We start from the raw sequence: 15,649 nt of genomic DNA on the forward strand, positions 1-15,649 counted from the left end.
GCTGGAGCTTTAACCATGGATTATGTGACAGCGATTTACATGCAGATAAAATTATGTAAAGTGTGAAATGGATTAATGCAGACTCACAAATATTTGCCCAGTTATCAGCCCCCTTATGTCTGGTTTAATGCAAAAACACTTTTATTGACCTTCAGTGCCCAATCACAACCAACTGGAGGAGAGCGTGTGGGCGAGAGTGACAGACAGAGAAAGATCATGCTATCCTTGCTGAACTGTCAATGGCACAATAATTCCCACCTGTTTTCATATATCGCCCCATCGCTCACACTCACTAATGCTAAGTATTAAACTAACTCATCCCTCAATGAGTTATTGATTTTCACATGGCAGACAAAACAAGAAAAACCCCACAGATTTCATTGAAGCAGTGACCCAAGCTATGTTTAAGAGCCAGAATATCCAAAAGACTCGGGCCAGTTTTCAACCACCTCACAAAACCCTAGCAGCTGAATAACAATGTGCAAAAAATCACTCAAAACACCTTAGCAACTGCATAGCAACGTGCTAAAAACTACTTAGAAAACTGTAGCAATCAAGTGTGCCGCACACATCTTAAAAAGTGAAGCCAAAACATTTTGATCACCATCTGGTTGCTGGCAGCAGTATAAGCTATGAACTCCGCCCACTCCATGTAAACAAATGGGATGGGAGCCAAAAAAAAAAGTTCCATTATTTTGGGTAGTTCTTATCACACTGATGTATGTTGAAGTGTTCATTATTCTAATAACTGAAGTTTGGTTTTAGTTAGTTATTTGATGCTATAAAAATGGGGCGTGGCATCATGATTGTGAGTTTTTAACAGGGTCTGCATTCTGAAGAAGCATATTTATTATGTTAAAAATAAGCTTTACCTAGTAACTACATAGAACAAAACTGATGGCACAACCTTTCCATGACTGCATAGCAACATGCAAAAAAAAAAAAAAAAAAAAATATATATATATCACATCACATCACTCAGAACACCTTAGCAACTACACTGCAACAACACATAATACACACAATGTTGCATTTTGGTTGCAGCTACGTGCAATACAGCATTTTAAAAATATACATATATTGCTAAAACATGACACTTTGCATGCATGAAAATACCTGTCTGGTAAGTTTTCAGCAACATTCTTCAAATCGTTGGAATAACTATGAAAACAGCACAAGATCAAACTGCAATGTTAGTGGCACATTTAAAAATATAAAAAATAAACAACAGCATACATTTCAATGAAACTTTTCACAAAGTTTCAGGATGTGTTAATAAATGTCATGTTTTTCAACATTCTGAAACAAAAACAAAAAACAAGCATTATGAAACAAGAAACATTTATTTAGTTACATTTATTTTGTCATATATATATATATATATTTTTTTTTTTTTCATGCAATGTAGATGTCTAGATTCATCTTTTTGTCACCTCTAAAACCCCCTTAAGACTAACGAAGTGAATTAATCACTTGAAAAACATCAGGAACCTTTACCTGTAACAGTTTTGACATTTCAAAGGCTTTATCTCGACATGAAAGCTTCCGCATGCGACGTGAATAATGTGACATTTCTTCACGAACAAAGAACCGAGAAAGGAACAATGGAAATTCTGAGATCTGACAAACAAAAGACTCATTAGACAAGAGCAACATAATTAAAGATAATAAACTCAATTGCCCCTTTGAAATGCAGCAAACACATCAGGCGTGGTGATTATCATTTGGAGGCTTTGATGTTTGGCCCTTCAGCTTTGAGAAATGAGGCCCATGAGGAAACGGCTCCGCCCACAACTCCGCCCACCACACTGGAGGAAATCCTGACTCAATTAATCAGGCCGAGAAAATAAGCCATAAATTTAACATGATTCAACACAGATTAACTCGAAACGAACTGAAACTCTGGCAAGCATCTCTGCAGAAACCGTTTCCTGAATTTGGTGTTATCTGAACATCAACCACAACCCACAACAGCAGCAAAACATAATAAAAACTCAGGGTTTCATCTCAGTGACCAGTTTGAGTACTCAATGATTCAAAAAATATCTGCAGTCCAATCCTCAGTAGATGCAGTCGCCTTTCACACACCACTGAGCGTGACTCACTTGTCTTGTATTCCAGCTCGGTATGCATAACAAATTCATAGTTTCTGTTTATATGACATCTTCTGTGACCTCCACCTATTCAGTGCATATCATGTTTACACAGTCTTTAGTTGTCTTACTTGCATATAACTTCTTTGAAGAGGTCAGAGGTCAGGATGGCAATTCAGTGAGCCCTTTAGCCACGTTTGCCTACTTTTTAAACCCGTCCAAATGACTTCCCTAGTTTCCCCAATAATCCCTTTCCTCTGGCTGGATCTTCGCTTTCGGAATTTCAGAATAGGCGTTGCCTGCCCACACTCAGCTGCCGTGTGGGAACAGTGTTTAAGGGCGGCTGAAATTTTCACACAGAATGCCACACTATTCTCTGGATCAGCACAATCTCAGCTGGGGTTAGAAACCTGCAGATATTTCCCAGTTTGAACAATGCATGTCATTTAACACCATACTTACATACAAGTTATTTAAGAGTTTATCTTTAATATGTTTAAATATTTTCTGATCTACAAAACTGAATAAGAAAAATTGTCACCTTAAGTATTTCATTTTAGTGAAACGTTTGCAAACATTTTGTCATAAATTTACCACAAAAGGGTTTGCACTGTGGTCCAAACTACCTTAAAACAATACTGGCACTACTACATAAAAAACAAAAAAATAATAAAAAATAAATAAACAAAAGTATGGTATTACCATGGGAAATGTCCAAAGAACATTGTAATACCATATTGCTTGTTACTGCAGAAATAAATAAAAATTATATTTACTTTCATTATTCAGAAAAATAAACCAGCTAGAGAACCTAAAGGCTAAAGGTTAATAAATACTAAAGGCTCTTGTATAATGTTTTTCCCCATGATTTCATGCCAAAAAAAAAAAAAAAAAAAAAAAATTCCACTGTGAAACAAAACAAAAACTCACTGAACTTAACATCCTGAGATCTTCTGTCTTCAGTAGAGGACATTATGTGTTAGTGAATTTCTCTGAGAACTTACATGTCACAGTTGTAATCTGGATGTCCTGTACAGAGCACATTCAGGGCTTTTCAGAGATACCAAATGTTTGGAAGTTTCACCATGACCATTGATTTCATACATGTCCACCGTAGAGGACACCAGGACTAAAAGCATGTTTATTATGCATTTTGGGAGACACAACAAAAGAATAGGGAAAGAAATTATATTGCAATATTCTTATAAAATATTCGATATTATTATGAAAATCTTGTCAATTATTACTCCCATTATTACAATTTTTTCATTACACGTTGCCACAAGAACACATTAATATGCAAATTAGATACAGTATATAGATACATTGTATATTATGGGAAAACCCTCTTATGTTCATTTTACACACATACTGCATAAAGCAAAATGGAATATCAAATCATCCTGTTTTATATTTTCATAAGTTCAGAATGTTTTTCTTATGCTCTAAACAATGTAATGATATGACATAATTCTAAATTCAAAAAACTTTTTTTTCTGGGTCTCAGGTGGTAAAATTAAATAAATATTGATAAACAAAAAAAGAAAGAAAAAAAAGCCAACATGAAAAAAAAATCTATAAAACAAAAGTTCTTATGAACAAAAAAGCCACAAAGAACGAAATAAACAAAAAGGACAAAACAAAGGGGAAAACATGAAGGAACAAATGAAATAATAAAATATATAATGAAGTATGTATTGGAGTAGGTATGATCATAATTATATTTATGATTCTATGTTTGATAATATTTTTAATAATAATGTAAAATAATGATTTAAAAAAATCATCTCTAAAAATCAGACAATTTTATCTTTAAATATGTTTTACCATGTAGTGTCCTTTAATTTAAATTTAAAAAAGAAACTGGGTTAGTGGCTTTTTTTTGCATCAGAGATGTGTCACTTTGCTTGAAGCTGATTGGTCAAATTTCGGTTTGAGATCTCGAAACCAGAACAAATCCTGCCCCGGAGCAGTTTAGCTTTGGAGTGTAAGTTACTAAGGCAATGAATGCCGCTCAAAGCCAAGCCACTTTCACGGTACCTAAAACCCAGGATTGGTGCAAACTAAACTGAAACTTACCTGGCTAGCCAGCTAAATCGGCTTCATGGTACAGGCCCTGGCTTTAGTCACCTACAATCTCTCCACACCACTTTCCCAGCTCATGACTCAGCCCTTCTGATCCGAACATTTGTCAGATTGACTCCATGCCCACAGTAATTATGCTAGTAATTCCCACTGAGCAATTGGTGTAGAAGAATTAAAAATAAACATTAATAAAAGGAAGAGGATATTTGGGATGATTTCTTACCTGGATCCCACAATTAATGTAATTCTAATGCTAGTGTGGGCATGAACAATACTTAAACTATACTGTTATGTAGAACCAAATACTGTCTTTAACGAAACAAAACAAAACACTAAACCAACATGAAATAAAACAAAGTTAAACAACAACGCAACATTAAAACAAACCAAATAAAAAACAAAAAACAAGCTGAGCTATAAAACACTACACTAAACAAACAGAGTAAAACCATGAAATAAAACGAAGTTAAACAAAAATCCAAAATTAAAACTTAAAACGGAAATAAAAACATGAAACAAAAACAACAGAGAAAAGGCAAACAAAACAAAAAAACAAACGGAACCAAACAGAAAACAAACTAAATTTACATAAAAACCGCAAAAAAGGACAAATAAACAATCCCCCCCCCAAAAAAAACAAACAAACAAACAAACAAAATGAAACCAAACAAAGCAAACATAACCTATCGCTGCTGTTTCAGATTAGAATACAAGTATTTTGAAACATTTCTAATTTTTTTTTGTCTCATCCAAACATTTTGATATCATAAATTGCATTGAAGCGAGTTCCGACACTTGGCACAGCATTGCTGCAGGGCATATTGCGTTAGTGACAGCTAATCCCACCAGAGATAAAATGTGTGCTGTGAGTGGGTGTGTGCTGCAAATAAGGTGTTTGATTCCACAGAAAGAAATGAATTCTGGAAAAATGGAAAAAAAAAAAAATTCTCTTTTTCTTTTTCTTTTTTGTGCTAGAATGTTTGCTCAACATGTAAATCAAGTCTGTCTGATTATTACCAAGAACACAGCAAGAAAGAATTATGGTCTGGTTTCCATGGGAACAGGAGATGACTGCCCTCCAATGTTGGCTAATCATCGACTAGGTCAAGCGGACCAGATGATGATCTATTGCTGGTGTCTTTAATGATGAGAAAGGTGCTCAGTGACGCACGCAAAAATAAAAACACAAGAAAATCCCCTTACAAAAATCTCTTTTACACCTACATCTCAAGTCAGAGGTGAAAGTGTGAAAAAGAATGTCCCTGTTATTCCCAACAACGCAATGACGTCAACGTTAGTAAGATTAATTAATAAGGTTTTTCCTTTTTAAATTGACTTATAGTGTTTCACAAGGAAGATATTCTCAATTATTATAGGACTCATAAAGCTCAATTGTAAATAGGCAAAATGCCCAGGCACTGCTGCCCTCTACAGGTCGAAGAAAGTGAAAAAGGCACATGTTACAGTTTAAAATCTGCCAGGCTTTATTTATAGGATGTGCAAAACACCTGGAAATAAGTTAAAAATCATACAAAGGCCACTTATACAGTAAAGTCTTTTCCCCTTCCTGGTATTTCTCACACAGTCCATAAAAACTCTTCACAAAGAAAACAAAATCACTGTGTGAAGAGAAAATACCCACTGGTTACCAGATCAGTTTGTTGCCCATCAGCTGTGTTTGGATGTTATACAGGCTGGGTGTCCTGTGTTGGGAATTCCAGGCTGTGCGAGCGGGGTGTGGGCAGGCTGTGAGTGGGGGCCTGGGGTCCTGGTGTGATTGTGGGACTGTGGGAGAGTTTTAGTGTTTTACTGTATTGTCGGGGATGCATCTGTGCCCTAGTTAGAAAAGTAGTCAGTTTAATTAACCTATTTCACAAATTTTTTCAAACTAATTTGGTGAACTTATTTGGCACAAAAAGCATGCAGATTATTTTTATAAACAAAAAATGCATTTTTTTTTTGTAATTAGTTAAATTGGAGCCACACGTTTTTACTACCATTCAAAAAAGATTTTATGAGCCGTTTGTAAGACTGCATTTTTTTCTTACATAAGTATATATATTAATAAAATTAATGGCTCAGCCTACACAGGGTAAACTACATGAAGAATTTTCCACCAGCTGTTGGGGTACACAAACTGACAAAACTTTTGTTATCGGACAAAATGTTTAGTTGCCTGAATTAATCAGCATCTGAACAATGACAAATCAACCAACTCTCTAAATAAAATAGTCAGATTATAATATTTTGTACTCTATGTGCCAAACTCTGTTAAATGAGGGCGGAAATTGCTCTGAGTTTGAATACTTTTATTTGTGGCGGTTTCAGATATTCTGTTTTTCATTTTTAACTAAATTGATGTGTTCTCACCTTCCTGCCACAGAATGCATGAAAAAGAGAGAGAAAACACACAACAACATAGTACTATTTTGACGACATTAAGATACATATTCACATTATTCATCACCATCGTCCTCTTAGTTTCTTCTGCGTTACCTGAAGGTGCTGGACCTCAACATGGGTCTTTGCTATGATGACCATCTCTTTGATTTGGTAGAACAGGAGAGCGACTGAAACCCACGGAGACCCGGAGGGAACCCAAGCGGGCTTGTTCAGATCCTCCTGCTCTTCCTGGTGCCGTGTTTTCCGAGCTGGAAGTTTGGGTTCAGGTCGAGCAGGTGCGGCCGCGTCTGTTGTGTTCTGAACCAGGTCAATGGTTGCTATGGGAACTGGACTGAATGGGATAGGAATGTTCTCTGCTAGCATCTTGTCCTCTGCGGGGTAAAAAAAAAACAACAACAACAACAACATTATATTGAAGGAGACTTGTTCTAGATTCTATTCACATGTGAATGAAAAATAAATAAACTATCTGTTATTTGGCTACAACAGTTCATTGGCACCTCAAAACCAACATTAAAACTCAACAAAACAATAACAAATCAGAAAATCATTTGAACAAAACTTCCAAATGAACTGCTGCATTAAAATTAATTGGACTTACTGGAGACAACATTTTAGTTTTGTTTCTGCACATTTTACAATACACAAGTCATGTATGCTATTAAAAACCTGTCACTATAATGGCATACTATTCTGCTACTATTTTGAAAATACTAATAAAAAAATACACTACTGAAAAATGTGATTATACTTACACTATTATATATACTTATGTCAATACACAAAGTACAAAAAAGAGCAAAAAGCCAAACATAACGAAGCAACAAAAAAACTGAACCAAACTAAACAAAAAGGGCAAAAACAAAAACCAACAGACCACAAAAACATTTCAGCTTTCTTTTTAAAAGAAATAAGCAATTATACCGATCTTGTATTGCTCACAAACCAACCAACCAAAGGAAAGTGTTTTTAGTTATTATTTGAAATGTATGAGAAATATAAGGGGTATTTTTGTTCACCTTTTTTATTGTTTCGGCAACACCTGAAAAACAAGACGACAATGTTTCGGCAACACCTGAAAAACAAGACGACCTCTTGTTTATACACATATTAGCATTCATAATATTATGTGGTTACAAAAACAACAGGCATTGTTCCGACCCAGTCGGGGCCCCACAGCCCCTTCCCATCCCGAGGTGGAGACCCTGGCAGGTATGCACTTGAGCACGTGTCCGAAGTCGGGAGGTACAGCCGCACTCAAATATGAGATACACGCCGCCCATACAGACGCATGTGTTATGCCTGCACAGATACACAGTGTTTATTTTACAATTTGTTTTTGATGTACAGGTAGACAGTGTTTATTTTTGTGTTTTGTATGAGGATTTTATAAGTGTTTATTTGAAAAATAAAATTTACACTCAAAATCCTCTGCAAAATTTGTCAGATTGAGGTTCAAACAGCTGAAAATTTACACACGCCCCAAACCTCAATTAGGCCTTCAAAGCTGCATGTAGCAAATCAAGTTTGTTTAATGTTTCATCAGAAACAGTACATTTGAAACACTTCCTCCAGAAGATTTATCACTTTACAGCCACACATAATTTGCTCACCAATGGCCCCATATCCTCTACAGGTAGTCTTGAATCATGGGTGCTAAAAAAAAAAAAGGAGTTTCAGAATTGAGAGTCTGGGGAATCCAGGCTGGTGATAAAAAGAATCAGCACAATAATGAGCCAAAAAAAGCTCAAGTAATCTCAAACGTTACATGCTCTAGCCGCTCTCATTTAATGTCTTGTGAAGTGCCTACAAAAGCTGCATGTTTGTCACTAGTCCAACTTATGTCCCCTCAGAAGCTTTGCCTCTGCTGGGCGGTTGCTTCATTGTTCTCACTTGTAAGCGCTTGGATTAAAGCGCTATGCTAAATAATTAAATGTTAAAAATGTACTGTAAATGAGAGAAAATCCGCAGAGAGATGTGAAGAATCTATAGCAAGGAGTCCAGGTGATTGGCTGAAGATCTATAGCCAAGGAGTCCAGGTTGATTTGTTTTTTTTTTTGACTGCAACAATTATAATACATTATAATTCTTACACATTTGTGGTTAGAACTTTTAAATTCTACTTTTAATTATAAGGACTATTAAATCTTGACATTGTTATTTAAGATCTGCATATTATCTTACGACATCTTGTAAGTGGGTTAGGGTGGAGTGTTATTTGAGTGTATCCTGTGAGCCTATTATGAATTTTGATGTGCGCTAGTTAATAATTAAACTGGAAAAAAAAAAAAATGCACTGTTTATATTAGGGTACATTTATTTGGATGGTTCCCTGGTTATTGTCTAATGACGCACTTGCAAAGTTACTTATGTCAGTTTGTTCTGTGGGGAAACATCCCAAAAAAAGTGTTAGATATATTTAGCCGGACCAGTACTACACATACTCCATTGACTGCTAGTTGGAAATGTTATTGCAGAGTTACTTATCAAAGCAGTAAAGGGTACCATCAAAATCTCAAAACTGATATTACAGTAAAAATGGTTTTAAGGAATTGTGTTAGTTTTAAAGAATTTGTGTGAATATTATGGATTTTTTTGGTATAATTGTTGTTTTTGTTAATTTATTTTTATTTCAAACTGATATTACAGTAGTAGCAATAAGAAAGATGGCAAGATAAGAAGATCTTACACAGAACGATATGAGACTGACTTTAATAATACATTATAACTATGAGAAATATAATCCATTGTAACTTAAGTGGATGCAACATGTTCACTGTGTTATAAATCGTCATACTCTTAAAAACTATAACCACAAATAAGTAAATATTATAATACATTAAAACTGTTCTTATGAATATTTATAAGATTATATAACATGTTTTTTTTATAATGCATTATGCATTCATCATGCATACTCTTATAATGTATCATTGTTATGGGTTTTAAAGAGTGTCATTCACTATCCATTATCCATCCATTCACACCATATATTGCTTTCACTTGTAAATGGTGCTTCATTTGCCCACGTCTCTCCTGATTCTTTTATATCTTTTCACAAGTTTTATTGCTTTCACTTGTAAATGTTTATTTATTTGGATGGCCTAAGGGTGAACAAATTCTCATTTTTGGTTAAATTTTTATCTTTTTATTGGATTGCATTAGGGTGACAAAAATTATTATTTTTGTTAAAATATTTGTGTGTCTTAGCTTGAAAAACATTGTGTGTCTTGTCTTTGACTTTATGGGATATTTCATTGAGCTAACAGGTATGTATGTGTTTTATGTAAACATTGTTGAGATGAAATTTTATTGTGTGTGTTAGTTGTATTTTTCCTGCAAAGACATCTACATACATGCTTGTTTTCTTGACTGTTTTGCCACAGGAAACTGACAATGTCAAACTGACTTGATTTCCTCTCCTGAAATGAACCACAGCCTTTCTTTGTTCTGCACACCTATCTTTACTTTTATGACTAAAACTGATGTTTAAAACATACTGTTTTCAACAGATCACAATTAGAGATTTTAATGATTGTAGATGCTTTTTCCTAGGATTGAGAACTTGGTGACTAGCCATTTATACCTTGCAGCACTTCCATTGGCAGCACAGTCCAGGCATTCTTCAGATACGAGATATAGAGGTAGCGTGCTGTGTTACAGGCCAGGCCGATGTACAAAACTCTGACAGAAGAAGCACAAGACACAGTTATAAAAAATACATGCAGGAATCTCATAAAACATCTCAACAACATGTCAGACTCATGTTTCAACCACTTAAACGTAAATAAAAAAAACTGATATATTAAAGGAAATTAATATTAAAGAATACTTTTAATTCGTTGTTAATTTGAAAAGTATTAATTAAGTATCAATTAAAAAACAGATATAAATAATAAACACATTATTAGCATTTTTCTAGCTGCAATACATAAAAACATTAATGGTCTTAATTTAATGGTTCCAACTAAGTTTAATTTTGCATGCAAATGCAAAATAAAATTACTTTTCCCCCTTTATATTTTACTAAGCCAGACAGGTTTTTGTATAATTTAAAAAAAAAAAAAAAAAAAAAATTCTTAAGGGGTCTGTGTGTTTCATAACCCACTATATTAACTTCCTCTGTGCTATAAAACAAGTAGCCTAATCAAGATAAGATTTAACCGCATAGTCATATTACAAAGATCATTGCAGCTTATTCAGGTCATCTTTTAAAGAGAAGTCTATAAAACATAAAAATATCTAACAGGAAGTGCCTTAATTTTTTAGCTGCCTTTTACAAAAAGTTGTAAACCGGTCAAGGAGGGATGACTTATGAATTCATACTGCTGTGTCATTCATTCAGTCAAATGGTTTTCTCTATAATTTAAAACAAATAACTCAACTTGAACAGCAAAGAGCCTGAATGTTACACTCTCTGTAAAAGGAGCCACGCAGCTGACACTGTAGCTGTGCACTGCATTCTGGACTTGTGCCACTGCTGACAGAAAAAGGCTTTGTGCTTTTGAAACAGTCCTTTCAACCAAACAATGTGCAGACTTACAGAGTTGCATGACAGTGCCACGCACAAAGTCTCACTGATTCAAGGTCAGGACCAAATGAGCTGAAGTCACATGGTGCAATGAGATGGTTTGGGTTACCTGGACAGGTCTGGCCTGCGACTGGAATAAACTACTATAATGGTTTGGTTCTAAACCCGTAGTGAACAGCCTTGCGGCCTACATAAGCAGCAACCTTCTAAAGTACTGAACTGAAATGGAACCTAAGTAAAGAGTAATTTGAAACACTGACAGTTGATTTCAATAGAATTTGGTGTTAGCATGTGGCTAAGCTAGCAGACTGATACACCATCAAGAACAACAGCAACAAAAATACGGAACATCTACATGAGGGAGGGCTCTTTAGATTTGGGCCAGTAAGCAACCACACCAAATACCCTAACAACCATATAAAAACATACTCTGGGATTACTTTAATGCTACCTTACATATTGTTCAAAATGAAGAATCTAAGGCAGCTTGACTTTTATGCTTATTTTTAACTCTTTAAAATAATGTTTAGGTGGCCACCTTAATAGAATCACTATGACTATACTATACCTGAATCACAGCTAAGGTTGCAAAAAGGTGGAAAATTTCCAGTAAATGTTGGAAACTTTCCAGGATTTTTTTTGAATATTCCAGGGATTTTTGGAAATTTTCCACCCCTCTGCAACCCTAATCACAGCCAATGAATGGTTATAGACAGCTACTGGTAGACCACTGTAGTTTATATAATGTTGTACTTTAAGTCAATTGAACAACTGAACTAAACCAAATCACAGCTGAACTGAAATGGACCAAGACTCAGAACACAACCAAAAACTGAACATAGATACAGATCTGAATCTAGATTCAGAATTAAACCAGACCAAGATTCAGATCTGGATTAAGTTTCAGACCTGAACCAGACTATTCCCCTAAAAGAAATTTACACTCCTCTAATTCCCCTGAAGCCCAAAGTATACTTCACTTTTTACGTGTACGTGAGGGTCGGCATACAGTGCGTGTAACACAAATTTCGTCATCAGAATAGTACACACACCACTGGACCGGGCCGTTGTTTCACCGTAGAAAATGAAACTAAAGAGATGGAACAACAGCCATAAAATAGCGGAAACAACAGCAGAGTCTCACATTGACAACAGCTGAGCTTTGGTTTAAAAGAGTTCAAAAATTGTTATCGGTCATAACTTAGAGGAAAAAATCCTGGACATGGATGAATTTTTCTAGAGAGCACGTGTCGACCATGCGCGTTCGCACACAACATCAAATGGAGTATACTTTGAAAGGCAACGCACTAACATACGCGTACAAAAACGAAGTGTGCCAACAAGGAATCACAAGAACCTCACCTGATGTGTCCTACCAGTTCGATGAATTTATGGCTGGTGAAATAGGCAGCAAGCTCCGACACATGACTCAGGACAGAACAAACACCAAACAGAGTTGTGGTTCCTGTCAGGTCCTGTAAATGCCAGTAAAGGAAAGTGAAAACAAATCCATAGCCGAAGCCCATGAACCAGGCCACGAACAACACGGTGCCGTACTGTACACCGCACAGCAGTCGCATCAAGTCCCAGAAGTGAAACTCCTCAACTTGGACGATTGTTGGGGTCTCGGAATTCTCCGTCCCAGGGGAACCTCTATGTTGGGCATTTTGCTGCTGGTTGCCAACCTCGGTTCCTTCGCTCCTGTCTTGGTGCTGAACATCAAACTTAAACTGAGTAGCAATAATCAAAGCGATTCCCATTAATACGCCGAACACGATGAAGGCAATATTGTAGTTCTTGTAATTTTCCATTGAGCATTCCATGCTGCCGATGACAAGGTCAGTGCTAGTGTGGTCAATCCAGATACCTACGCAGAGCATGGCGATACCCCATCCTAGAGATCCCCACATTCGCTGGAGACCGTAGCGGTCACGATGTGAACCAAGGTACTGCAGTGTCACCTAAAACAATCCAAATAAACCTATTTTAGAATCAATAAATACCTCTTTTCTATTGAAATAGTATGGGAACTGGTGCTGGAAGATCTAATGGTGTGCGCACCAAAAGTGGAGCGAATATTCATTTCGCATTGAGATGTTTTTCGCATCACTTACACGAATAAAAACACAATCTCTCCTCCTTTTTCTGTATATTTTGAAAATATTTAACTTGCGCAGAAGACGCGATTGAGGTGAATATTACGTGTTCGCAGCAATCGTGTCTCCCAATGTGCATCATTAATGTATCGCCCGCATAAAAAAAAAAAACGCAATTTTGCATTGACTTGGTATGTAAACTACTTGTGCAAATAATTAAATTTGCTTTTGGTGTGCACACACCATAAGAACCTCTCTCATGATGGAGGTTCCTTTGATTTGAACAATAACGTAAATTATTCCTATGTTCCCAGGTTCCTATATTCCCCTGGATTTATATGGCACTTAAGGAATGTTACAAGCTTCCCAGAGTTGACTCTACATTACCCAAACCCGGGGAACATAGGACCATGGGAACATAGATATGCTACCAATTTATCTAAATATTATATAACATAATCTGCCCATAAATAATCCCACATCCACTGACATTAGAACGGGTTTAGGGTCCAGCATGGGGACAAGTTTTCTGCGATGGAAACACGGAGTGGTTCCAGATTGGGAAATGGCTCAAGCACCAACAACAGCATCCTGATGGTGGAAATGGGATTGTAGCTTGGTCTTGTGTCTATCATTTAAATACAATGGAAGTATTGTCTAATATCCCTTACGAAGTTCTGCTTATTCAAATCTTTCATTCTAGGAACCAAAAATTGCAATTTTAGGACTCATGGCCTATAAGACGGACTCTACTAATTGATCTGCCTTGATATTGAGGTTATTTTGAGGAAAAAAATGTTACGTACCGTATCTACGATAGTAATGGCTGGAGCACTGAAAAACTCGCCAATGATGATGATGAGCAGAATCAGCAGGAAAATGGCGTGAACCTGGTCCATGTTATATTCAGGTGTTTGGTTTGGTTTGGTCGTAGTACTTTGAGTAGTGCTGCCGGACGTGGCATTGGGGGTGGATGCTGAGACAGATGTGCTTAGCTCAAGGCTTGTGGTGTTTTGGTCAGATTGTGTTGTGTTAGCAAATTCAACAGGTGCAACAGTGAAACTTAAGTTGGAATCCCGTTTGAATCTGTGTTCAGAGCTGTGGGAAAGGATGGTTCGCCAAGGGTAGTGTCCAATCAGATCCCTGCGGCGTCTCATCTGGTTTGTTGTCGGGATGGAACTGGTGTTAAGGTAGAATGTCTCATTAGATGTGGTAGTCTGGACAGTCGGTACCATGGTTGTGGTCGTCGGGAGGTTCTCTTCTTTACACGTCATGTCTGCTGGTTGCACAATTCCAATCCCAGAATTGAAGAGGAGCCAGCATAACATTGAGAACAATAAGACTGCTTTACCTTTCCTGAAACGATCTGCAATAATGCCCCAAAAAGGGGCGCTACAGAACTCAATGAAATAACGGATTCCCACTAGGAGACCACTTTGGGTGGGATTCATCCCCAGCTGCTTGTAGTACAAAGCAAGAAGGGGATGGAGGGAACCATAAGCAGCATAGAAGAACAAATAAAACACTTTTGACACAAGAAGGTAGGGGTTGACCCGTAGGAACAATCGTTCACAGCAGCTCATGTCATGTTGTGGGGATGGAGTTGGTGCTGCATCATTAGTTACATTGTCCACAGATGATTGCGAAGGCTGATCTGACTGAATCTCAAGCGACAGGCGGTCAAAACGGTCGAGGTGTCTTCTCTTCAGCTCCTCTTCATCGTCGGTTAAGATGGCTACACGGTCATCAGCCATCTTTGCTGGGGTGCTGGGGTAAAATTTTGAGGTAAAGATAATATATAAATGTTGAGCATGTGTTAAAAAAACGGCATACAGTATGACCAGGAACATATTTTGTGAATGTGTTAAAAAAACGGCATACAGTACAAGAGTACTAACTACTTTACAAACATGTGAACAACTAACACCATGATGTATAGGCTGCTAAATGACCGTTAATGAAAAGTTATATGGCGGCGCCTTTCTAAGACTGTCCTACTTTCACGTGAAGTATCACAGCGCTTCCTTTAAGGAGAATGTTCATTTTAATAAAAAAAGATAACTGTTAGGCCTATAATTTATTCGGCAACAGATCTGTTTAGTCTTGCCGTAAAAAAAAAAACCACTAGTTTTTGTTGTACGTTTGCTTTTCGCAACGAGAATCCTATGGCGAACTAAACACAGGAAAGACTGGTCACAAAAAAAAGCCTTGCTTATATTCAAGAATCCGAAATGGAGTAGAATGTCCATAAGCATTGTTAGCATATAACCATACATATTTTACAGTAGCATACGCGTAGGGAGCATATGGCTTATATGAAAACAGTATTGTGTAGGCACAGTCATTGTGTATTTACCTGCAGTCTCGGTAGTTTCAGGTGAGTCGGTTACTTTGAAACAGACGCGTTTCGATTTTGTTGTTTTTTTTATTAAATTTTGTTT

General features: G+C 36.6%; 2 protein-coding genes across 5 annotated transcripts in view; both read right to left on the minus strand.

The window, feature by feature from the left end:
- LOC109082837 (glutamic acid-rich protein-like) overlaps positions 1 to 15,649 on the minus strand; it is an 848,403-nt gene that overhangs the window by 477,309 nt on the left and 355,445 nt on the right. The window lies entirely within an intron of this gene.
- On the minus strand, positions 6,323 to 15,621 carry LOC109104024 (major facilitator superfamily domain-containing protein 6-A-like). The gene is given in 7 exon segments (XM_042749539.1): positions 6,323 to 6,952; positions 7,786 to 7,821; positions 7,824 to 7,883; positions 10,168 to 10,265; positions 12,475 to 13,073; positions 14,015 to 14,975; positions 15,565 to 15,621. Coding segments are annotated over 6 exon segments (2,052 nt in total). The 5' UTR covers positions 14,963 to 14,975; positions 15,565 to 15,621; the 3' UTR covers positions 6,323 to 6,641.

Source organism: Cyprinus carpio, chromosome B22, assembly GCF_018340385.1.
Source record: "Cyprinus carpio isolate SPL01 chromosome B22, ASM1834038v1, whole genome shotgun sequence".
Classification (NCBI taxonomy): Eukaryota; Metazoa; Chordata; class Actinopteri; order Cypriniformes; family Cyprinidae; genus Cyprinus; species Cyprinus carpio.